The sequence below is a fragment of the Gymnodraco acuticeps genome, unplaced genomic scaffold, assembly GCF_902827175.1.
Source record: "Gymnodraco acuticeps unplaced genomic scaffold, fGymAcu1.1, whole genome shotgun sequence".
Lineage (NCBI taxonomy): Eukaryota > Metazoa > Chordata > Actinopteri > Perciformes > Bathydraconidae > Gymnodraco > Gymnodraco acuticeps.
In genome coordinates this window covers 3,025,670-3,052,064 of record NW_022991187.1, presented here as the reverse complement: position 1 = coordinate 3,052,064, position 26,395 = coordinate 3,025,670, and the positions used below count along the sequence as shown (strand labels likewise).

At 42.9% G+C, this 26,395-nt stretch overlaps 1 protein-coding gene across 5 annotated transcripts in view; it reads right to left on the bottom strand.

The window, feature by feature from the left end:
• Nucleotides 1–969: 969 nt before the first annotated feature.
• Nucleotides 970–26,395, bottom strand: part of rtkn (rhotekin) — a 79,914-nt gene continuing 54,488 nt past the window's right edge. For 2 of the 5 annotated variants that reach the window (XM_034238442.1, XM_034238444.1), the window contains exons 2-11: nucleotides 12,907–13,168; nucleotides 11,803–11,856; nucleotides 9,163–9,280; nucleotides 7,666–7,890; nucleotides 6,959–7,053; nucleotides 5,761–5,867; nucleotides 5,460–5,591; nucleotides 4,322–4,487; nucleotides 4,092–4,196; nucleotides 2,261–2,963 (exon numbers count right to left, since the gene is read on the bottom strand). In XM_034238442.1, coding sequence (XP_034094333.1) covers nucleotides 2,560–2,963; nucleotides 4,092–4,196; nucleotides 4,322–4,487; nucleotides 5,460–5,591; nucleotides 5,761–5,867; nucleotides 6,959–7,053; nucleotides 7,666–7,890; nucleotides 9,163–9,280; nucleotides 11,803–11,856; nucleotides 12,907–13,168 — 1,668 coding nt within the window. In that variant the 3' untranslated portion in view covers nucleotides 2,261–2,559. Of the gene's footprint in view, nucleotides 2,964–3,384; nucleotides 3,482–4,091; nucleotides 4,197–4,321; nucleotides 4,488–5,459; nucleotides 5,592–5,760; nucleotides 5,868–6,958; nucleotides 7,054–7,665; nucleotides 7,891–9,162; nucleotides 9,281–11,802; nucleotides 11,857–12,906; nucleotides 13,169–26,395 lie in introns of all 5 variants that reach the window. The other 3 variants (XM_034238446.1, XM_034238447.1, XM_034238445.1) reach the window with 3 other exon arrangements.

The window sequence follows — 26,395 nt, the reverse complement described above, 5'->3', positions numbered from 1 at the left end:
CCTGCCTTTCTTTTTGAATCTACAAGACAACTGCACATGGTGTTTTATCGGTCGTCTTTAGAAGGGTTCTCCTTGGGGATTATTTGGTGGAAGGAAAAAAAAACACGTTGATAGAAGAGGATCCATCACCTGCCCGATGTGCAGAGCTCTAAAGAGGCCTTGTTGTGCTTATTGGAGTTTTCACTTTCCTGCAGTGTGTTCTATCGGTTTTTATGCATGTAAAAGGTCTGAAAAGGCTAACATCCCTGAGGTTCTCTCCCCCCCCCCCCGTCTGAAATGCCTCCATTGGACTAATTTATTCACTTCCTGAACATAGTGACATCACTTTGTAACACTCATGCTTCTATAGGCTAGCTCTCCAACACATTGTACGTGATAGATTAAGGGGCAGGACATCTCGACAGAGCCGGCCAGTTACCAATCAGAGCAGACTGGGCTCTGGTTTCAGACAGAGGGTGAAAAGAGGTGCTGCAGTACTGGCAGTATGAGAGAATTAAAGAGCTTTTTGAGCATTAAAGCATAGAGACATGTCCCAGTAGAGACACTACATACTGATATGAAGCTGAAACTGAGAAGAACAGGGCCCCTTTAAGAGGAAGCTCTCCCACTGCAATAACGGGTGTACGTAGTGGAAAACAATAACAATCCCCTAGCTTTTCTAGTATATTATACAAAATATAAACATCTGATTTTATGTAGATGTGTTAAAAAAAAGTGTCAGTCTTGTATTGATAAAACATTTATTATAATTAATGTTATTTGTACAGGAGATTTCCACATTTCTCATTTTATGTCCGCCTTTATGACGGCGCAAACACAAAGCCTGCCAACAGGAGAAACTCTTGCAAGGTTATAACATTCAATGTTACCTATGCATAACAGTTATACATCTGCACATCATCTGTTAACATTATGATCAGGTATCAATAATATAGCTGCATTTATAACAAAATCAATTATGTAACAAAAGAGAAAAAAAGGAGGTTTATTTGTTAATTTATAAAAATTAATTTACAGTAACAAATGCTGTTTTTCTAACATTTGACAGTTTGTATTCTTAGTCAAAATAATCACCCGAGTTCTGAGCCCCAAGACGAAACTGTTAAAGTAAAACCAACAGTAAAAGAGGTTTTACTGCACACACACAACGGACGCCTTGAGTCAGATGACTGTTTTCTTACATAAATTAAAATGGCAGGGTAAACCATTAGCTTGCTCTGACCTATTGATTGGCTATAATTTCACATAATGCTTAAAAAGTTGTTTTATAACATATGATTGGTGGATGCTTCACATTTATTGAAATGTCTATAATAAGGAACCGGAAAGCTTAAAAAACTCACAATATTGCATTAAAGTAACATGATCAGAACGCCTTTTGTTTTTAATGACATTCAAAGTTTGAGTTGAGTTATTACATTTTTATTTTAATATTTTTCTATGTATTTAGGGATATGTTACCTGTGTGGGAGTTGAGACCAGAGATCACAGTATTAACCAGTACAGTGTGTATGAGCCTTTGCATAAGCTTTCACCAGATTCATGGTTGAAACGTGAAATCATGCAAAAACAAAATGGTGCATAGTCATTTTAGGAGAACCATGTATGAATAATTAGACGCGTACACTGAAGTAGATATCACAGTTCAGACAGACACCAACGCTTCCCTCCACACTTTATCATTTGAAAACTCTTGGCCGTCTTGCCTGTTCATCTCGACTCATGCTCACTAGCTTTCATAGCATAAACACTGCAAACCTTGATTTTTTTGAAAATATTGATCCAGTCAAAACACTGCAGGTGACATTTATAGATGATTTTGAATGATCCTGTTTGTGTTGCTAGGATACAGAGGGGGGAAAAAACCTTTCTAGTTTCAGGGTGGACAGTTCATCTGAAGTCCTTAGCTCTTAACATCACTTTCTCCCAAGCAGCATGACCATAATCATTTTTCAAAGCAAGCAGAGTACCTCCCATTTAGTTCTGGACCATCTTCAGCAAAGTGCCGCCTGCAGTGATTGTCACCTTTCCTTTGTGATAGAAGACATTCCAGTTTTCTCCAGGAGGGTCTTCAATGATCCACCCCCCCAGGACGCAGGCCAGAGGCAGCTTATCCTCCTCAGGGCTGTGCATGTTGCCAACAGACTGCCTGAGGTCAGTTCACATATGTTAAGCCAGTTAAACCTTGATTTAATGAGAACTGTTGCCTTTAGGTCAGTGTTAAACATGTCTGTCTGGCAGCACGCGCTTCACACCTGACTTTGGAGCCAGTTGCGAGGATCGAGTCTGGCCCTGAGGTTCCTGAGGCTGCGTCGGGCCGGGGAGGGCCGGGAGAAGGGGGCCCCCTCGGAGGACTCGGGGCTGTGGCGGCCCTCACTGTTGCTGGAGCTGTTGCTGGAGGTGGAGCTGGAGCAGGAGAGCGTGGTCTGGGTGCTGCGCTGCGACCGAGGGGAGCGAGAGGAGACAGGGAGCGGGGCGAGCAGCGAGGAGGTAGGAGGCTGGCAGGAGCACTGGAAGGTCCCTCCCCCTCTGAACCCCCTCCCCCGCAGGGTGCTGAGCTTAGCATCCAAGGAGAAGGTGCGTGGCCTCAGGCGGGAGGGCGACGAGGACAGGAGGGGGAAGTTTGAGGAGGGCTCGGGCCAGGCGTGGCGGTGGGAGCAGGGGCTGGTGCTGCAGTGGCTGTCGCTGTCCGAGGTCAGGCTGGCGTCTGAGGAGAGCAGGCTGAGCTGGGGGCAGCGGTGGGGGCTCGCAGGGCTGCGGGGGGGGGCGGTGAGGTGTGCAGGGGCTGTGGCCGGAGAAGCGGGAAGTACAGGGGCGAGGGCGGCCAGCGCTTTTGGGGTTGTTCTCCTCAAACAGAGACATCCAGTTCGGGGAGGTGCCCAGCTGGCTGCGGAGCTCCAGCTCCTGCATCCTCCGAGCCAGGATGTCCGACACCGTGCTGAGGTCGTCAGATGACTCAATAACTGCAGCAGGAGGGACGCAGAAACACTCATTATTATACAGATGTTTACTGGGCTGGAGCATGGGTTTTCAAATGAAAAGTTCTTACCATTTGAATTGGTAATACAGCCATGACTTGGAAATAATTAAAATGTTGTTTCTTAATATTGTATATATAGTATGGATTATGTACGGATTATAGACATACTTGCACTTCATAAAATGTTAGTTTGAAATGTATTCTTGAAGAAGAAGAAGAAGAAAAATATGTTTTGATTTTTTTTAAAGTTATTTTACAATGATGAATGAAACAAATATCCTGTCCTTTAATGTTTTGCATAATATTCCCACCATCAGTGATCTTATGGTGGTTTTGCAGTAAATCCTGGACTGCAACATTCACCACAACATCATTTACATGGAGCCCTACTCCTGTTACTTCACCTGTCGTTGTAATAGGACGAGAGCAGAGCGCGAATCTCAGCAGACACAGCGTTATCCTGCAGCAGAAGACCCTCAGAGGAGGGCGTGGCAAGAGGGGCTGGCGGGGGGGGGGGGGGGTTAGGAAAACCGAGAGGGAAGGTTGGCGAGAGAGAAAGGGTGGAGGGGATAGGAGGTGCGCAACAGGTGGAGTTAAGTGTGTGTTTTGAGGGTGGCGGGAGAAATCGATAAGGGTTTATTGTTTATTAAGGAAATGAATGTTATGGCATGATGAGAGAAGGGAAAAAGAAATCACTCAAGGATAGTTGATGAAAAACGTGGCGTTGATTATACATATTTATGAGGACACGGGGAAATAATAAAAGGACAAAAGGAGCGATGGATTCAGGACACACGAGGAAAATTGGAAAGGACAAAGAGGAACAGAGAAAGAGAAGACAGACAGTCAGCGTGTCAGAGATAAGATTCGATTCTACAGAAGTCAAGCAGCAGAGTGTGAGTTCGAGATATCGGAGAGGAACATTTTATTATGACAGCATCTCACATGCACATAGACTGAAAGGAATTAAAGCTACACACAGTGACATGCAATGCAGACGCAATGCTTTCTCTCCCTGCCTCAACGTTTATGTTTTGTTTCTTATTTTATCGACTAAAATAATCCTTTTTTATTTCATATTCACAATGATATTATCACAGTGAAATCTTACCCATTTCGTGATAGAGTGAGCCTTGTTTTGGTGTGACGGGAGTCGGTTTCCTTGGCGATGGCAGTTCAATTTTCATTAAGTCATCACAGCACTGTTTCCATTGGCCTGTATTATGAAGAAAAATAAATGTTAACGAACCAAGCGACAACAAGATATGGGAACCTTTATGTAGCTATGGTTAATGTGAGTTACTGTATTCACACGCTTCCTATGTTAAAGCAAACACTTACTCATGTCGTAGAAATGTTGCCAAAAGGCCTCCATCCACCGGTGTGTGTCCTCGCGGCTGTCTGACGTCAGTGTGTGTGTAACCTCCTCACCTCCGTACTGGTTACTGATACAGATATTCTGAACTTTACTTTGAGGGTCTTTCTCTGACGCACGTATTCTGGTCTCCTGAAAAAATTAGCGACAAAGAATACAATCATCTGATACAAAATGACTACAATCACGAATGAATGCCAGCACTCCTAAATGAACAAAATTATGCACCGCAACAAGTGATCATTACAGCAATTATAGATGTGAGACTCCACTGAAAATAAGCCCCTGACTAATAAGCCGCTAATTAGCCCTCTTCCAATCCATTTCCCTTCTGCAATTATCCAACAAAATGTGCAGACTCCCAATTCCCACATCCTCGTTCTATTCCAAATGTGTCTAAGTGTGTTTTTGACCACTAGATGGCAGTGTTGTTCCATTCATCACCCCTCGCTCACTCTTAATAAGAGACAACCAATGTCTGATGTGTCTGACTTGGCTTCAGGTCAGCTGTGAGATCAGGGTCAGAAAAAGACTGAATGAGTCACCACGGGAGGAATGGGAAGGCCCACAGGCATCGACACAGACACAGGGAATAAGATGATCAAGGACCCATGTTATTCATATTTGTGCCTGGAAAATCGGGACGAGGGATAAAATAAATATGATTAGAAGTTGAGCCTGAAAACTGTGTCTTACTGTGTTTGCAAAGACTGGAGAACACCCTGAACAAATCTCATTTTAAAATCTTCAAAGCCTTTTATCTGGAGATACCTGCTCTTTTCAACTCTTGCTGAACATTTTACACAGTTACACCTGAAAGCTGAGAGCCAGTTTCCACCTCTTGGCTTTCAAGCAGCTCTACATTGGGTTACTAGGGGATGAGTTCCTTGCTGAAAGGCACTTTAATAGTAGTTACTAAGAGAAGAGCTCGTTTTTTCTTGGCTCATGGTCTACCAGCTGGCTTGAGATTCAAATTGGCAGCAAATCACAAGTCCATACCTTTCCATCTTTGCTACTGATGCCTTAAGCGTACAACAAAACAACTCCATTGATTTTGTAAATCAGGATCAACTTCAGGTATTTTGTTGTGCTTCCATTGCTGACCTTGTTGATGGCGATGGTGAAAGCTGGCTCGACGTTAGCCTCCACATCTTCTTGCCGGTGGTAGCAGAAAAGGCTTGTTCCTTTTAGCACGCCGTACACTTTGGTCCAACTCTGAGGTTCACCTCCCAACTGCTGCGAGGTGGAGAAAAAGATCAGTCATGTGTGGAGTGAAAGACATGGAGAGAATCACCAAGAGAAGGGAGGAGGAGGAAGAAATAAAGACAGAAATAAACCAGGACAAAAGCCAAACACTCTTCAAACCCTGAGAGGGATATTTCCCCTTTCACACCTGCCAACTTACCTTCACTTTCAAACATCCACTCATCACCTGTCGGGTCATACAGTGAGGCTGAGCTGCGAAGCGACAACACATACTGCCATAGAGCGGCAGCCAATAGGAACACTCCTCTACAGGGAAGAGAAGAGATGGGCAAAAATAAACACCATGAATAAATAAAATATTCCCACATGATATTGAAAACCCACACAAACATGTATACTCATGTGCGCACACACACACACACTACATTGACTTACATGCATTTCCTGGAGACTTATCCTAACCTTAACCATAACCAACACATGCCTAACGCTAACCCTAACCAAGTCTTCACCCTAAAATTAATGATTCCCCTTATGGGGACCTCCAATTTGTCCCCATAAAGGAGGCGAGTCCCCACACGTGACTGTGTAAACAGATTTAGGTCCCCACAAGTATAGTAATGCTAGGCCACACACACACACACACACACACACACACACACACACACACACACACACACACACACACACACACACACACACACACACACACACACACACACACACACACACACACACACACACACACACACACACACACACACACACACACACACACACACACACACACACACACACACACACACACACACACACACACACACACACACACACACACACACACACACACACACACACACACACACACACACACACACACACACACACACACACACACACACACACACACACACACACACACACACACACACACACACACACACACAGCCCCCCCTCTCGCACACATAAAAGGGAAAGGGTGTAAAAGACTGGCAGCTGCAGGCAGTGTCATGAAGTGCAGCAATGAAACTTTACTGCAAGCTGAAGGGCCAATGAATAAAACACTAGGGGCCTGTCTGTCGGAGGGGTCCGGGCCCTTGTTAGCCCACATCATTACAGCTTTACACAGCAGACACCTCACTAGAGCAGTCTTTATAACTTTGACCTTGACAATGGCTGTCTGTCAGAGAACATGGGGGAGGGACAGAGAAGAAGAGGAAGTATAAGAAGAAGAAGGGGGAGGAGGAAGTGTACACTTGGTTTAAGGGAAATTATTAGAGTGCTGAGAACAGAAGTGAGACGGTGACGAGTGAAGCACAAAAAAGAGACAGATGGCGGATTTGGCAGAGAGAAGAGAAAGATGGAGAGGCGACAGATTGATGGAGGCTGCCACTCACCGTTGCCTGAGATGGTGAGGTCATGCGTGCGAAAACTGTCCTGGATGTGTGACAGCGACATGGTGGTATGAGCTAAAAGGTGGTACTTAGGACCCCTGTCAACACACAAGAGAAGGAATACACAATTATTTTGGGTTTGAGCATCCATTTTCTCAAAACAACTCCATTAAGTATTTTTGTGTCTGAAATAAACATTATTTCACTCTTTATTCTCAATCTACTCTCCTTCTTTTTTGTTTGAATGCAGCTTGTATCCTTAGTGTTGCATTACAACCACCTTATCAGTATCCAGTTTTCATATTTGGTAAAAAACATTACCAAACATTTTCTCCCTGGTCCATCTTCGCCACAGTCCAGTCTGTCCTTTTCTTTCCTTAACATCACCCCTTATTCTCTTCAGTCCCTCCATCACGTCTATTATCTTTGGTGCATATTTCCTGCAGTCCAAATGGATATTTCCCTATAATTCTTAACGCCCAGTTTAGGTTACTGTGCCATATTCTGAGTCTTGATTTTACCACATCCTCTCTCCTTTTTCCTTCCTCCTTTTCTTCTCCTTTCTTTCTGGCATGAAATGTTCTTAATCTTCTCTCCTAGTCCCAGATGTGTTGCTACTTGTTTTTCTATATGAAATCCCTTTCCCTCAGATTGGAAAGATTCTTACAGCTTCCTCCCTCAACTAAGTCTGTCAAATGTTTTAAACTTACGGTACAGAGGGAACTGGCAGAAGCAGAGGAGTTGCCCCCCCGTTGCCAACAGGACTACACGGCCCAGGCTCCATGGCCGACCTGAACTTCTTCCCCGCCGATCTGCCCAGCGACGAGCTCAGTTTGCTGGCTAGCTTCCTGGGCGTGCTCCCTGCTGAGTAGTCGTCTTCTGAGCAGCAGCTGTACAGCTCCACACGCATCTCAAAACCAGGGTTGGCTTCACTACTGCGAATCAGAATCAGAATACCTTTATTAGTCCCACAGAGGGGACATTTACATTGTTACAGCAGAAAAAAGCCAAAGACAGCTTAGTGTTAACTAAGAAGCATGCATACAAAAGTGTTAAAGATAAACCAATTATAATACAAAAAAAGTTACACAATTTACAAAGTGCACATCCTCCAGTTCTGAGGATTTAGCAGCCAGGCAGTGGCGAACCGTCAGGGCCTTCAAGGTATTCAGAGAATACCCTGGAACACTCAGATAAAACAAACAAAAAATCGATTTAATTATATAAATAAAATGTAATAAAATGAATAAATGAGAATCGTATCTGTGTTGTTGATCTGTAATATTACAGTGTTACGTTAATTTGTTTGTCCTTCTCGGACCATGCACTACGCATTTCAGTGGTTTTGTGTTAGAAAAGAAAGCAACCAATCAGATCTTGTTCTGGGTCTCTGGGTAGAATATCCTTCAACAAGGCATTCTACATCCTTGATCGAATGCCCTGGCCGTTGCACTGAATGAGAGCGTACGTTTGGACTGACAGTTTGATCAACCAATCATATATTGATTTGTAGCCAATGGGCGTATTCTTTCAGAGTTTCCCTCGGTTCCAGGGTACTCTAGAAGGCCCGCTAGTTTACTGGCTCGAGACAGAGGATCTAGATGAATGCGACGAAGCAATTCATGCCGTTTTATTGTTTTTAACGTTGAAATGACAAGTGCAACAGGTGAAGATGAAGTTGTTGCGGAATTGTTGTGAGTACCCTTTTCAAGACGACAATTCAGTGAAAAGACGGACATTATAATGCCGCGGCGGTGGCGGGGTGGCGGTGGCGGGGTGGCGGTGGCGGGGTGGCGGTGGCGGGGGCGGGGGCGGGGGGTGTGTGTCTACAGAAGGTCCAGTTGTGATAGACACGGTTCGCCACTGCAGCCAGGTATATATGGCACAGTTATTAACGGCATATATATTGCACAAGTATTCACACATGAGGAAAATTACATTTTTGCAACAATTAGAGTTATTGCAGAGGATTATTTTACTGATTACAATTCTGTTTAACTTTCTATTTAACATGTTTTTTATTCCAACAACTTGACAACTTGAACGCTTTTGTCAATTGCACTATTTTATGTCTTTTACTTGTTAAGTATTTCATATGTTGCATTGTTGTTGGAGCTTGAGACTTAAACATATAATTGACAAAACCACGCATAGCTTTTGCACATATGACAAATAATGGCTTGAATCCTTTGAGATGGATGACTTACAATACGATGGTGTTGTCAAAGCAGATATCGGTGAGTGTCCGGTCCACTATCACCATGTCTGTGTCAAAGATCTCTCCTCCGAGCTGCACCAGGCAGAACACTGCACACCGATGAAGCTCTACAAAGGAAAGTTGGGTGGAAAGAAAGAAAGTTAGAAAACAAAACTGTGATTTATGTGACATGTCAAGAGATTTCATTCAGTTGCATCACTTGAAAACTACCTTTCAGCTCCAAAACACCGCGTATATCTAAGTAAACAACATGTTTACCCCTAAGGCTACAGAGGGCTTATGACCTGAGCAGTTAAAGGTTGAAACAATAGCGGCTCGTCCACCTGGCTGACAAACACTTCCACTGTTGTTAGTTTCACTTCAGCTGATCTTAATGACCAGCTGTGCAAAGAATTACCATGAAGTATTGTTAGCTTGCTTTGTAGTTAAAACTGAGTCCCCTGGTTTTAATGTTACAGTAGCCAATGAGTTGAAATAATAATATATATAGTGTAGTATATAATGACCCAGTTTAGCACTTATATGCTTCCCTGTTTATGGCACAATGACACTTAATATTCACAGTCGTTATTCCAACATTGTAAAGAAACGATCTCAGGAAATAGGCATTGTAAAAAGCTGTAAAACCCTTTTTTGGGCAAGCTCACTAGGATGATGGTCAATTCCTGTGCAGAAACCATGACATTTATAATCAAAGTAAGATTTATATTCCAAAAATGATGTTGTATTTAAAAAAATGTGGCACCTGTTAGTCGACTATCATTGTTACTATCACTAATTCCTTTTGCCTCACATTTAACATTACAACTGAAAAGGCTCCTACCTATATGCTTCCTTGTGTATGGCACATTGACATGGGGTATGTAATCTTGGAGAAACCAGCTCGAGTGCGCTAGAATTTGAAACTACGCAGCGGAAATAAATCTGCCCCTTCGTTCAGACTTCCTTACAGAGCCCCTCCTCCAACACACACGAACGCGCACATGACCAATGAGGGCACGAGATACATTTGTACACAGATGGAAGGCTGACAGGCAGGTAGGCCATCCAGTTACTTTAGCCGGGCCGGCTCAGATGATTGGTCGTGCTTTTTACAGCGCCACGGCATCCACAGATTCAATTTGTTTATGTATTTATTGTCAAAGCATTTAATGTATTTATTGCTATCGGGATGTTAAGAGCATCCCATGGAATATAACAAGTATTTCTGATATAAATTACATACCCCACCTTTAAAACTCACACTTGTTATTCCGAGTATGTGCTCAACGCTCTGTTTAAAATGTGATTGAACACGTGGCAAATGGCGTGCTTTCCTCGTCCTCACCTCCTGGGCTCAGTTTATGTATGGGTGTGCTTAATGACCTTGACTAACAGCCTCATTAAGCTTTGTTAAGAGTCTACTACCTGTCTCTTGAGTTCATTTACATGCACAGGTCATGCAGATTAATCCCGTTCTAGTTGCCAGGGGAGAGAATGAGCTCAGGGACGGTTATAATGATCGCACGGGGTTAACCCGCATTGACTCTATTGAGAGGGGGAGGATAATCAATCTAAATATCACCATTTGCTTAATGTCAGTGCACAATTTAATGCTAATGTCATAAAAAAAACATTTATATGTGAAATGGTTCACAGCAGTAATATTACACGGAAAAAAGGAGTCCCTCAAATGCAACACAGATCTTTTCAAAATGGCTTTATAACAGAGTGATGACGTGTTTTTAGGCTAACCCAGAAGCTAGCATCGCAAGGGCTTCCTTCGACAAAAAGAAAGGGGATTTTGGGTTATTGCAGAAAATAAGTTTATGATACTTATACATTTTGTACAGCAGGATAATATACATATATAACACAACTTTTATGATTTTAGAAGCGTCTTATAAATTGCCAGAAAAAAATAAGCTAACACTGCTAATAGGCGGCTAATATTTAGCGTGATTTCGTTTAGCAGTCTCATTTATTCACTAGTTAGAAACAGCCAGTTTTTTATGACACAACAGCTTTTGACATTTAGAAGGGGGAAATGTACTGATGCATTATAACAACATTTAAATGTCTCTTACGCTTGTGTTAACCACAGACCTTTTGTCAGGCATGTAACCAAATAAATCACATTAAAAAATAAGTCGACTTTGAGAAAAAGGGAACCAGATGTGGTAAAATGCGAACTAATTTCCGTGATTTAGGACTCAGCCCGTGCTGAGGGCCAGGTCGTGCTGCCAGGAGTCTCTCATAGCTCGAGAAATCTGTTCCTGGAAAATATGGAGATATGTGGTAAAGCTGCAACAGATTGTAATGATCAGCTCCAGGAACTGTGCTGCATAGAATAGAGAAAATGCCATCCTGTATGGTCTGTTTGCACAGTTAAATGGGTCAGGGGCATTTTAAAATATAACACTAAAAATCTATATCAGTGTTTCAACCTCTGCCAATGATAAAAGGAGATTAGTTGCGAGAAATCCCACACTCACCTCTGATTATACAAAGCTTTTACACATCTTTGAATTAGCCATTTCATAATGTGTAAAGCTCCATTTCATAATGTGTAAAGCTACATCAGTTCCCCATGAAGCGAATCATTAATGCTCTATCAATTCTTCACATGCATACAGAGGTGGCTGCTCACCTCCTTTGTTCTTGAAGTACTCCGTGTCTTTCCACATGAGAGGGATACGAAGATCTGTAACCACAAGAGACAAGAGATTAGACCACAAAAATGTTAATCAGCCTCACTGTCAAACTCATATGTGGGCTGCAATGGCTAAAGTGTCCATAGCGAATTACTCTGTGTGTGTGTGTGTGTGTGTGTGTGTGTGTGTGTGTGTGTGTGTGTGTGTGTGTGTGTGTGTGTGTGTAGTTTGCTCTCTAGCTGGGTACAAGACATGCAGTGGTGGACCCATGAACCTACACCCACTGTCTCACAGCTCATTAATATTATTTTTTTTACATTCTCATCACGTTCTAAAAACAAACAAAACAAGAACAACTTAAACAAAGAAAACCCTGTCTTGGTTTCCATGGTGTGAATTATCTCTCTGCAGTGCGTCAGTGATGCAAACAGAGCAGCTCCATAATCAGTCAACCGACTGCCCGCTGTCATTTTGCAAAGCGCAGCACCTTAACTCAGCCTGTGCCTGAGAAGAGGAGCTCTGGATTGAATTGTAACATTAAAGTGAACACCAAGATCTTAATAACAGCTGGTCCATGTCAAAATATACCAAATAAATATATTAAAGGTCACCTATTATACTGTTTTTCATCAATATATTATAGGTCTCAGATATATACAGAACATGTCTCTGATTGGCTGAAACACCAAACAGATCATTGCAGCATCCCATAATCCCCTCTGTTTCAGCCCTGTTTCAAAAGTGCTGATTCTCTGTCTGTTACTTTAGATGAAAATAAGGAGCCCCTCCCCACGCCCCTCTGAGAGATATTTGGTTACAAAGAACTCAATGGTGCTCTTGGAGGAGATTCAGGTGATAGGGAGGGGGGGGGGGGGGGGGTACCTTGGTTGCTGATTGGCTAATGGTTACCAAGCCAAAACATCATTATGACATCATAAAGTGGCCAAAATCTGATCAGCTCATTTTCAGACAGGTTTTTATAGAAATGGATCAAAAAGAGAGAATCTTTGTTCCTGAAGAGGGGACACATGTTGATGTATAAGAGACATGAACAAGTGGATTTTGCAAAATAGGTGACCTTGAAGGTAAGGTTTACTCGCCTGAGATGGCTACTTTTCCCTTGCACGGGTGTCTGTCGTCCATCGGCCCTGCATCCGACGACCTCCGCGTGACCTTCTGCATGATCTGCGCCTCCTTCATCCTCTGCAGCTCCGTCATGTAGGCCATGATGCGAGTGCTGCAGGTCTGCAGGCTCTTGGACGCCTCCAGCGCCTGGTCCTTCTGAGAGCAGGCGGCCAGCAGCTTGCAGGCCCCGTCCCGCATCCGGATCTCATGGTCAATCTTTTTCTGGATGTCGCTGTCCTGCAAGGAAGAGAGATGGTGGAGAAGGGGGGGGAAAGTGAGGGTTAATATCAATTACATACACACTTAAATGTCACAAAGCACAACTATATGACATTTAGGGAGCAAAAACTAATACCAGATCTAAGCACACTTTTTGCAAAACACTACACACAGCACTGTTTTCAAAATCAAGCAATCGTAAAGAAATGTAAATGATGGATTGATGTCAATGTGTTTGGCCAACGGAGAAAGACATAATAAGAGAAGTGCAATGGGAGTATAGGCATGACTTCTCGCTCTTTCTGAGACTGGAGTACATTACAGGTTTCTCCGGGATACATTAGTGAGGTGTGTCTCGGAAAGCACTCAGGACTCTGTGTTCAGAGGTGCGTGTGTGTGTGTGTGTGTGCGTGGGTGTGTCAGTTGTGTTATGGACAGTATTCAAACACATGGCCTTTTGCCCTCTCACCCAGGAGCCCACCCTCGCTGAGCAGACTCATAGATGCTGAATCATTTAGTACCAACTACACACACACACACACACACACACACACACACACACACACACACACACACACACACACACACACACACACACACACACACACACACACACACACACACACACACACACACACACACACACACACACACACACACACACACACACACACACACACACACACACCACACACACACACACACACACACACACACACACACACACACACACACACACACACACACACACACACACACACACACACACACACACACACACACACACACACACACACACACACACACACACACACACAGGGAGCGGCACATCTCAAGTGCGAGAATACAAAATGAAGCTGTAGAACATGAACGTCTGCAGCCCAAATGAGAGACTCCAGGCTCACACATCTAGCCGCGGTCCCTTTCATCGAACTGCTTTCTCAAAGGGAAGGATAACATATGATTAAACTAAATTTGACCTGGCTTATGTGGGGCAGATTACACTCTGTATGCTTGGTGTAGACACATGCACACACTCACAAACCTAAACACATGCAGACTGTAAAGGTTCCTCAAGCGGTCTGGCTCTGCCTCTGGGAACTCTGTCCAGAGTTTAAACAAATCTCTAAGCCCCTCTTCAGTCTGCCAGCAGAGCACACACACTGTATGCTTGAACTCAAAACAGTAGACAGCAACATGAGAGCTGAGAGGGATGAGAGAGCACGAAAGGGATCCAAGAATCAAACAAAGTCCAAGCAGAAGCAGAGCCAAGTTGACCTTGAGTGTTGGTGCCTTTGCTCTTCCTCAAGCTTTTGAATTGTTCATTTGCACATTCATTGCCTCAAGCTCAGGAATATTGATCAGCATGGTCGTCTTTCAGGGTCTGTTACTTTGTGATTATAATGAGCAAATGATCAAATGCCGCGCAGCATCTGCCCTACCGCTGGAGTGTGTGTGCTCCTCCTCGTCTTCAGTGATACGATAACAAGCTGATAAATGCACATTCTCTACCTCTAATCTCTCCCTCTCCTCTCACTCTATGTCTCTGCCTGATTCTTAGGAATTATTCTTTTGATTTAAGCTTTTATACTTTCAGTGCTCATTTTCTTCCGCCTTCTCTCTCCATCCGTTCCACTTCACCCTCCTCCATCGGCTTTCCTTTCTTCTCCCTCAGACCCCCTTTCTTCTTTCTACCTGTCCCTTTGTTAGCACCAGTCCATCTCTTTGTCCCACAGAGGCGCAGTGGGAGAGAAATGCATGCAGTTTGCACATTAAAGTCCACATTTGGAAGCAGATTTTTCGCCTTGACACAGTGCTCTTCTCTTGTGTTGTCTCTGATTAACCAAAGTGTTGGAACTTACTTCTTGGAATATAACCACACTCGCTCCGCATGGAGATGAACGCTAAGAGCAGAAAATCACACATTAAAGGGGCCCTGTTGTGCTTTTGCAGTTGTCCCTTTCCTCTAGTGTGTTGTATAGGTTTTTGTGCATGTAAATGGTTTGCAAAGGTAAAAATCTCTGTGTAACTCTTGCGCTTCTATTGGCTAGCTCTCCAACACATTGTATGTGATAAGCTAAGGGCGGGACATCTCTATGCGGTTGACCAATCACAACAGAGCCGGCCAGCTAACCAATCAGAACAGACTAGGCTCTGGTTTCAGACAGAGGGTGAAAAGAGGTGCTGCAGCACAGGCAGTACGAGAAAAATAAAGTGCTTTTTGAACATTAAAGCATGGAGACATGTCCCAGGAGACGCAGAACAAACACATGTGAACTTGAAATGAAGCCACACATGTCCTCTTTAAAACTATTCTTTCAAACCTAAACACATTGTTAGTAATATGTCTGGCATGCATACAACATAACAGATTTCTCCACAGCAACACAGCCAGAGTGAGGAATTATCAGACCAAATGAGAGCATGATTGAGGGTACTTATACTGATGAAGATAATGATCAGTCTAGAGTCGTGTAAAATGTAAACTGTGGCTGTTGAACACAATGTAGCTACACAAATAAGCCTGCCATTAAAAAAAACTTTCACTGACAGAAAACCAATTATATTCTTGACTGCGGGACAAAGGAGACAGAATTACAGCGTCTGAACAGAGATGGATGGCAGATAACTGCTGGATGTCTGCAAAGTGGAGCATTTATTTTACAGATCAAGTTTGTTTATGAGAGTTTATTGGCCGAGTTGTTTTTCATTCATTCAAGTGTCTGTTTCCGCGAGAGAGAATTAGTCATTCACATTCAAAGCAGACATGTATGTTGATTTGTATGCAGTGAATACTTAACTGATATTCTAAGAGGGTCTTTATATCTAATACACCGTTTGTTTAGATGAGATAAGGTAAGTATAATTTATTGATCACAAATTGGGAAATCGTTTTGTATGTAAACAAGGCATTGCACTTGAATTAAAGATAAGAAGATATAGCAAATATATTCATATTATCAATGAAATGATGGATATCTAGTGTATGCAATATAACAATGCATATAAAGAAATATACGACTACTATTACATTTTTGATGAGTTGATTAATTGACAATAATAATGATAACAAATGAAATGTTGAAATGAATTACTATGACATCAAGTATATTACATTTGTAGAAAAAAATCTCAAATGTCAAGATCAGCTGTTTTTCAGTCTTTCATGAACTATATTGGTGTATATTTTTCATAAAGCCTCCAGTAAAAAGCGCTAAACATAAACAAAATTGAAAATTAAGGATAAAGAAAGAAACGAGAAAGCCAGCTCTGGCTGTGTCCAAATGTCACTGTGGCACCACAAGCCATGCCCCACTGAGTTGGAGGCTATCCATTATGAAGCGCACGCACACGGAGCTGTCAGCACAGTCCAGCTTCATGCAGCAGGTCTGGGAGTGACCTGCTAGGAGGAGGTCCTGTATTTATAGCAGCTAAATTAACAGGCTTCTCCTTCTGGGGAATCTCAGAATAGAAGACGAGCGCCTGAATCTGACTCTAATCCACACGTCCGGCTGCGTGTCGGGTTAACAGAGCACTAACAATCTGACACAACCAGTCACAGGCGGCAAAGTAAAAGATTAATACACATACAGTAGGACAACAATATTGAAATATCAGTGGAAATGTACCAGTTCACACAACTGGAGGGAGTTTTATTGGAAAAGCCTGAAAATATATTTGATAAGACTCTCTCAGAAGTCTCATTATGGTGGCACCTCCCCAGACGGCTGGAGAAAATGTGGAAATTCAAATGCAAATCATTATCATGTTGTCTGGGACTGCCCTGTTATTGAGGTCTTTTGGAGAGACATACATTTATTTTATGTAATCGTTTATTTGAACAGGGACATTAATGAACACTTTAGACAAATAATGCTTCAAGTGTAAATATGCCGGATTTTAGCTTTGAGCTAATTTCCAAACGTAATATCCCTGACATACAACATATAAGAACATGACATTTGTAGACATAGCAAAAAATAAATATGATATGCAAAAGAGCAAGAGCAGCACACACAAGTATTTACCACATGGCAGTACAATATAGCAGCAACGACATATTAAGTGCAAGAGGAGATACAAGAGATACATAAAGTGCAAGAGGAGACTCCCCTGTGTTAAAGTGCATTTAGCGGTGATTGCACGTCTGTTTGTTTCTCAACCCTTCTTTGAGTTGACCTTTGAAGCTATTGAGAGTGGGACAATCCCGTGTCTCAGTTGGGAGGCTATTCCACAATGAGCTGCCTTTAACGGAGAGGACATTTTGTCCAAAAGTGGTCCGTCTGCGGTGGGCTTCACAGTCTCCTCTGGTTTCTGACCTAGTGCAGCGTCCCGTGTCTTTTTTGTGGATGAATTCCACTAAGGGAGGGGGGGGGCAGTCCATGTAAACATTTATAAAAAAAACACATACTTTTAAAAGACTTAAAATGGTCAAAACTCAAGAAATTGTGTTTTTCAAGGATGGTACAGTGGTGGTATGAATAAGGCTTTCTGTCAAACACCTTGATAGCTCTCTTGTTCAGCTGTTCTATGGGTTTAAGATTTGTGGTACAAGCAAACGACCAGTTTGTCAAATAGTATTCAATGTGGGATAGTGTTAGTAAAATATCACTCGCCACCAGGTTGAGAATCAATAATCATTTATTCTTGCAAGAAGGAGCAGAGTTAAAGTGGACCTATCATGCTATATTTGAAACATATATTATAGGGCCATACCTATATAAAACATGTCTGTGAAGTTTTTTTGTTTTTTTTAAATACCAAACAGATCATGCATTTTAGCCATGCCTCATTTCGCTCTATTCCAGCCCTGTCTTCACAAGGGCTGATTCTGTGGCAAATGAGCTGCAGCTGACCACGCCCCTTTGCAAAGGAGGGGGGCGAGGCATGAGCGTCATGTTACCATGCTGTTACCATGCCACGCAAATTCCCCTGATAGGTGGAGAGTTGCCCATATAGGCGGAGCACCCCGTTTCTGACGTCAGAACAATTTCAAATCTGGATCAGTCTGGATCAAATCCTTTGCAGCCCCGTTTTTAGAGATTTGGGTATGAAGGAAAAGAGAGAGGGTTGTATTTTCTGACACTTGGTGAGTTCCCTGACACACCGGGGACACATATTCATGTATAAAAGACGTACAAAAGTGCATTTTGCATGATAGGTCCACTTTAAATCACATACATATGGTTTAACTCACACACATGGGGTATGTTGCTCAACGGAGCAGGACAAAACATCAGGCTTATATAGTCCAAAATACAGAGATAACAACAAAGTCGTAAATCAAGGTGGCGCTAATATCATCCGCAGGTGTCGGAAAGGTGACGGGGACATCTGTGACGTCTTCTGGAAAGAGTCACGTACTTCCTTCACGCCTCATAGAAGTGAGGTATTTAGGAGACAACAAGTATGTTTCTTCTCATAAATATCAACAACCTGAAATGCCCTGCCTCCTCCTATCATTAGAAGAGGCAGCTGCAAGGTCATACACAGTGCAGAGTCGCACATTAAAACAACCCATAAAGAGGAGACAACTTGTATTTTCTCCAACAGATAGAATCATAGTGGAGGTATGACTTTGCAGCATTGACAGTTAAGAAAGGTCGAATTTGTTTAAAATTTAGCAAGTTGAATATAATGGTATTGGATACTTTCTTAATATGTTTCTTAAAAGTCAAGTTCGAGTCCAATATGACTCCAAGATACTTGAAGTGGGGGACTAGTTCTAACTTGTAAGACGTACATAATGCCTTACAAGTTATTTTCAAAGGTCATGTGCCCATGGAGAGTAAGACTTTGTTTTTTGGACTCATACCTGAAGAATGAACAAAAAAAAGACAAATATTTATTAAATCTGTTGCTGGTGGCAAGTAAAAAAGCTCTTACAAGGAGGTGGTTATCACCAGATAGCCAAACTTTAAACGCATGGATGGATATTACAATGGATATTTACAAAATGGAGAAGATAACATCATCTGTCAATCACAAACTGGAACTATTTGTGTCACGATGGAGAAAGTGGACTGATTTCGTAAAACCTCATAGGCCAGATTTAATTTTTTACAAACGTATGATTTTACTATGGAGTCCTGATCACTCCCTAATGTTCGTACTTTTTACTGTTTTTATTTGATCTTTGTGTAAAAAAAGGCATTTCGGACACTCAAATGTAAGATGTACAATTACTATGTCTTGAAAAAACACTGTCTAATTGTCTGCTGCAAAATGTCAACACAAAATATATAACAAAAAAATATGAATACAATAAGTAACAATAGGCAACACAAATGTCTAGAATAGAGGATGAACCCATTTTCCTTCCATTATCTATCACACAGGCATATATAACTATAACCTTGCAGATGTGGTCACATTGATCTCCTTAGTGTGTAAAGAGTGGCAGGTGTTTGACCAGTGGGCATTGCCAGAAGGGCTGCTTGTCTCTCAGTGTGGACGGCAGACAGAGACAGGGTGAAGGAAGGGTGGATTGGAGCTGCAGTGCATGCTGGGTATCAAGCAGCAACACAGAGGTGAGGCGGTGCTGTCTTAGAAAACAAGAGGAGACTCGAGGAAAATAGAAGAATAAAAGGAGACGTGGGCTGACAGGGCGCAAGGTCTGAGTGTGAGAGGCAGTCGGGAGAAAAGGAAGAAGGAATGGTGTGTAAGGTGGTATCAGGTGCTGGACTTTCAAGAGAAGACAATAATGATGGGAAAGTATAAAAAGTGTTGGCAAAAGAGAGGAGGCCATCAGGAAATGAAGAGAGAGTGTTTGGCATCAGAGAGAGAGGCGATGGGTTCATTATCAGCAAATCTGCTGCCGAGGTAAAGAAGCATGCAGTAAATGTAAATGAGCAGGCGTGGAAATAATTGGGAGAGATAGCGACTTTCCAAACTTGACAGTAACGGCTAAAGACGGAATATTTCTTAATTACTTGCCGGCAATTAACTTTGAAAGATGGATATGACCGAATACAGATTCCTAGCATGATGTTTAAGGACAGTAACCGCATACCCAGCTGTTCTTCTTACGTTTTCTAGTTAGATACAGACGGTGGAGTAGGTCGGTCCATAATCACAGAGCAATACATGTCCACATGCTTAGGTGTCGTCAAGCAAGAAAACACAAGTAAAGCATAATTGTATGAAGCAGTAATAGTCAATAGTGATATTTGAATTAGGGCTGAGCGATTATCCAATATAAACATGTCTTCCATTGGATTATATCCTGATGGAACCGTACGTCAAGATGTTATGGAACAAAATAACACCAGATATTAACTTGAACTCTCAGAAAGAGGCAGTTTTAATTATCATTATTCATGTGATAAACACTCCAGCTGGCAACCTTTTGGTCACAAGCTTCTCCAAACTTTAAGCTGCAGTACACCAGAAGTACAGTCCACTTCCCACATTTTGGTTAAAGTAAATTGTGAGTATCGTTCAACAGCAGTGTGCAGGGTTTCCTTAATCTGTTCAGCAAATGTTTTCAAATCTGCGTGCCTGAACCCAAACATTCTGCTTATGGAAATACCCAAGTGTAGTCAAATCAAACTATTGCCAGTGCATAACTGGAAATATGTATTTATTTCTCTGTATTTTCTCTTTAAACTATTATGTTAATTTTGCACTGAGGTTCATAACAATCCAGGACCTTATCAAGTATTTAATTCACACATAAAAATGGGTGTTAAACTGTGGTTAATTCATAATCTATTCTACACCATTTACTTCTCTAATTTACAGAACACCTGCTATATTGTGATAAACGCCGTCTATCAGGATGTATGATTGTGGCTATAATGCCCAGCCCCGCTTCACACACCAATACATGTTCTAACCCCCTCTGTATGACACACAGCACATAATGCCAATGTAACCTTTCAGCAGGTCATTTGATGCCTCAGTGGAGACCAGATGGTCACTTCCTGTCATCTCTCTGTCCCCGTCTGTCTGTGTGTGTTGATCCTCACTTGTGTGTCTTTGGGTGTGATCTCAGTGACACCACCAACACACACAGCTACACAAACACACACACACACACACACATGCTGGTTTGGGGATTTGACGCCGCTGCAGATGGTGTGTAATGGCTTGTTTACGATGTGTTGTTCTGCATGAGTAGGCTTTCCTGTACTGCACACTGACCCCTCGACCTCTGACCTCTATCCCTGAGCAGACCAGACGGCTGCAGCTCGGGCTCGGTCCACAGGGTGAGGTTTAACACACAAATGAGGATGTATGCCGGCTGTGTACAATAGGGTGGTGCAGGGATGAGTGTTGCTAGGGTTCACTCGACAAAAAGCAATCCGATTGTTCAATTGGATTTCGGTACATTGCAGAAAATAAGCTTTGTGATGCTTACAGTACATGTTTTGTTCAGCAGGATAATCTCCACATATTACCACCACTTTATGACTTAGTAAAAAGCTAACGTGAGGCTATAAAGGAACAACATCATGGTCACAAGGCTCCACGTCGCCATCGCTAAGCTAAAGGCGGCTAATTGTTTGGAGTGATGACGTTTAGTGGTCTCATTTAGTCACTTGTAAGCAAACGTCGTTTTTGAGACACATAGAAGCTTCAGACGTTCATCAGTGGGGTATTTCTTTTCCTCAGCTTGTGTTAACAGCTGACCTTTTTCTAGGCCTCTAAACAGGGCCGTCCCTCCCTACAGGCCGATCATGCAGACTGCGTGGGGCCTCACCTTGCGGAGGGGGCCTCAACTGAGCCGAAAATGATAAGGGCCTCATCATATAACTTTGCGTGGGACCTCATGTTGGCCAGGGACGGCCCTGCCTCTAAACAAAAACACGTTCAGAAGCTGTTGACTTAGAGAAAAAGGAAGTGATACAATGTTAATTTCCGGCACACGCTTACGGACTGCATTCCATACCATCTCTTTAAACGTTGCTCTGAAATGCATCCTCCAGCATAAAGGCTAGTTCCTCTATTCCCCTATAAAACCAGTGCCACCTTTTCTTATTTGCTGAATATGAGTGTTGTTCTTCTTTTCAATCTGGCTGCAGCTGGATTGCTGGAACATAAGCCGTGGTTGAGAGAGATGATGAGTGAAGAGGTCGACAGCCACACCCCCCCAGGCCAGGTTTAGACAAGAGGATCAACTGTAGAGAACCAACAACCAGGACTCAAACCTACACCCTGAAACACACACCCCCGGACACAGAGTAACGTCTGGCCATAATCACGCACACACAGGCTCAATCGGCATGACCACAGCGCGGAGGAGGGACAGACGCACACACACACACCACACACACACCGCACACACACACACACACCACACACACACACCACACACACTACTCACACATCACCACACAGCACACACACACACACACACACACACGACCACACACACACACACATCACATTCACACCACATCACACAACACCCACACCACACACACACCACACACCACACACACACAGGCCACACAGCACACACACACACACACACACACACACACACACACACACACCACTTACACACACACACACACCACACACACACACACACACACACACACACACACACACACACACCACACACACACACACACACATCACACACACACACACACACACACACAACACACACACACACACACCACACACACACACACACACATCACACACACACCACCACACACAACACAACACACTACATCAACACACACACAACACACACACACACACCCAACACACACACACACCACACACACACACACACACACCACACACACACACACACCCTGACCACTCCCAATGCGTCGGGACTTCACTGACCAAACTGCCGGCTTTCAATTAGCCAGCCACAACTATGTGCCTCGCCTTCCTCTCCAACCTCTTCCGCTACTTTCCCTCCCTATCCCTCACACACCCAGAGGATGGAGAGGTTGAGAGTGCAAGAAAGAGTTGAGATAAAGGATAGAGAAAGAAAAAATCAATGGCAAATAAGCTGAGAGAGGGTTAGAGGATGAGAGAAAATGAAAAGTGAGAATGAAGATACAAGTAGAGGAACGAGGGAGGAGGAATGGATAGAATATAAATGCATGGATGAAGTTGTGAGATAATTACTGGGATGTGTGGGGAGAAAGTCACTCATGCCCTCAGACACTTAAAAAAGCACAGATTAAAATAAATTGCTGGACAGTAAAGTACTTAAGTTCTATACTTAAGTATTTGTATTTTACTTTAGTATTTCCATTTGATCCTACTTCATACTTCTACTCCACTAACATTTGGAAGCATTGTACTTTCAAATCACTACATTTATTTGACAAGATTATTTACTTTACCGTTTCATATAAATCAATATAAAATGTACATCTTTGTATCATAATGTTATAGATTAAGATGCCTGGCAGTGCAGAGTCAGTAAAGTCAGCTCCTTCATCGGCTCCAAAATGTAAATGATTATGATCAAATGAATGCATCAAAGATTATAATCCAAATATATAATCAAATGTATTTCTAAAATGGCCATTCTGCATAAATAGTACTTTTATTTGTTGTACTTCAGTATATTTGGATGCCAGTACTTTTTACATTTTGAATGCCAGACTTTAAGTTAACAGAGTATTTGATTTATTGAAGTGAAAAAGCTGAATACTTCTCCCAACGACATGGCCATGGAGATCCAACACATTGCGTGAATATCAGGGCGAAAACAGGCAACCCGCTCTAAAACAATGATCTAATTCATCAAACAACGTCCCTACAGTGTCTGGGAGTCCAGCTGCTGCTGGGCACAACAACAGTGAAGGGAACTGGTGTGGTACTGGTCAGGGAAGACAGAAAGAGAGGAGGAAGGGAAGGGGGAGAGAAACAGTAACTGGGTGGAGTGTTTCAATTCGCCTTTTACGACAGCAAGTCTGGCCTCAGAGCAGTGTGTTCAGTGCCAGGACAGACTTAACACACACTCTCACATGGCAACATGTGCCTGTGTGCCGGTGTAGGTGCCAACATGCTGATGTCATTATTGAGGTGTTCCTCTAGAGTTTCAGCCATGGTCTTACCAATAATCTTACATTTATCCGCTGACAATAGACACTGTTTTGGCTCCGCTTGCCTGGAAAACTGTGTGAGTGCTTGTGCACATGTGCTTGTGTGCGAGCGTGTGTCCAAATGACTTTGCAGCCAGCTGTTCTCACACAAAGCCAGTGTGTTTCAGTGCAGCTGGGACCCAGGGCGGAGCCGGAGCATAACGCGCTAAAGAGGGAAATAATATGCATGGGTCCTAAATCGTGTTTTCTATACAGGCAGGAGAATATGACAGAATATGCACGCTAACAAGTGCATGCAAGGGAATCTGTGTGTGTGCACATTTCTGTTGCAAGTGCATTGTTCTTTTGGCGAAGGCTCTAAGGAGACCAACAGAGGAGTGCATTTTAGGCTATAAAACAAATTGTTTAGAGCTATGAGGGAGCACAGGGAGCATAGAGTCGGCCAAGTAGTGATCACTTCAGCAATTCGTGGGCTCACTAAAGCTTGATGGCTCTTACACGGCTCTGCACACTCAGCCTAATACACCGGGTCGGCATTATCATATAGTAGCAGAGTGGGACCCGGGAGAAGCAGCAAATAATGGTAGGTGATAATAACAGGAAGAGTGTGAGCACCTGTATATCTCCTGCATGACTGTGTGTGGTCTCTCTGCGAATAACTAACACGTCTGGAGTGTATAGATTTATGAAACACCGCACACAGTTTCCAGAGCACACTCATAAATAACTGTGGGTTAGAAAAAAAGGATACATTTCAACTTCAGGGCAGTTTATTATGAGTAACAACAGCACACACACACACACACACACACACACACACTGTTAACAGCAGGACCCCCTCCTGTTCCTCTTCCATCTCACCTCTTAAGGAACAAACTGGGCTGCATTTAAGGTCTCAACTCCAAAGAACTGGAGAGTAAATCAACCCTGACTTGTGGAGTTCAAATACAACACAATATTACATTCTTCAGTAGCGAAAAACCCCACAACAGGCCGAAACAGCACTCTGTTTTAAACGTGTGCATTTTTTAGCTGTTCTGGCCGTTTTTAGGTGCAGAAATCTGACTTCTGATGAGAAAGGAGACAGAGAAGGGCAAGAGCGGTCTCCAGCTTCCTTTTCCAATCAAGCCGTAATGGAGAATCCCTAATGAGAGTAATTGGCCGACTGTCTGGAGCTGAACGAGGCATTTAATGAATTAAGAATCACACACGTACGGTAACTTCATCAGTGAACTTTACTGGCAGGGTGTTGTGCACTGCAGGCCTGGAGCACAGCCACGGACTATTACACCAGTCGATACTGTATTATTAACTGATTAGATGGCTTTTCCTGTAAGCCAGAAGCCCGTACAGAGGAAGAGGGTTTAGGACAGGCACGGGTATGAAGCAGGTCTTTCTGAGCTCCTGATCAAAGACTGCTGTGATCTCTCTCAATGAGAACAGTCTGCTGGTGCGTCACTAAGTGGGGAGATGGAGTAAAGTGGATTTAATGATATTAAAAGATACACATGATGTGACATTGTAATCTACTCTTGGCTGAATTTACATGTCTTTTTCTAGCACATATAGTGACGGTCTGAAGAGAGTGTTATTCTGTGAGGGACTGGGTGGAGTACGTGGCGCAACACTTTTTTATCAAATAAACTAATTTGACTCTTCCAAGAACCTCTCTGTGTGCGTATGTGTCATGTTGACTGACAGCTCTCAGTATGACAAGCTACCTCACACCTCTGGTGGTTGTGGGGGAGGAGGGGAGGGAGGGGAGGAGGGGAGGAGGGGAGGGAACACGACAGGCTTCAGATTCGATCTCCGCCATATGTACAGCCCAAATGTTCGCAGGCTTTTTCACATGTCTGCCTGTGACTTGCAGCAGTAACTTGTACTTAAACTAAAAACAAATACAACAAAACACACAACTCCAACTGCTACAGGCTGCAGGGATAAATCCAATGTCTAGGCAACAATGTAGTTTGTGCCTTTTATTCCAACAATCCAATGAATTTGACATCTTTTTCCGCAAAAAAAACGATTGCCCTTTTTTGCTGCAGAATCCAACCTCCACCTGTCTACCATTACATACTAGCCCAAATCACAATGTGCATGAAGCTGCATTAAAAATAAAAGCATAAAAAGTACCTTAAATAATGACTTTAATTATGATTAAATCACTACATACAAAAACTGAAAACAAACTATGAAATAATACAAAAACAATGAA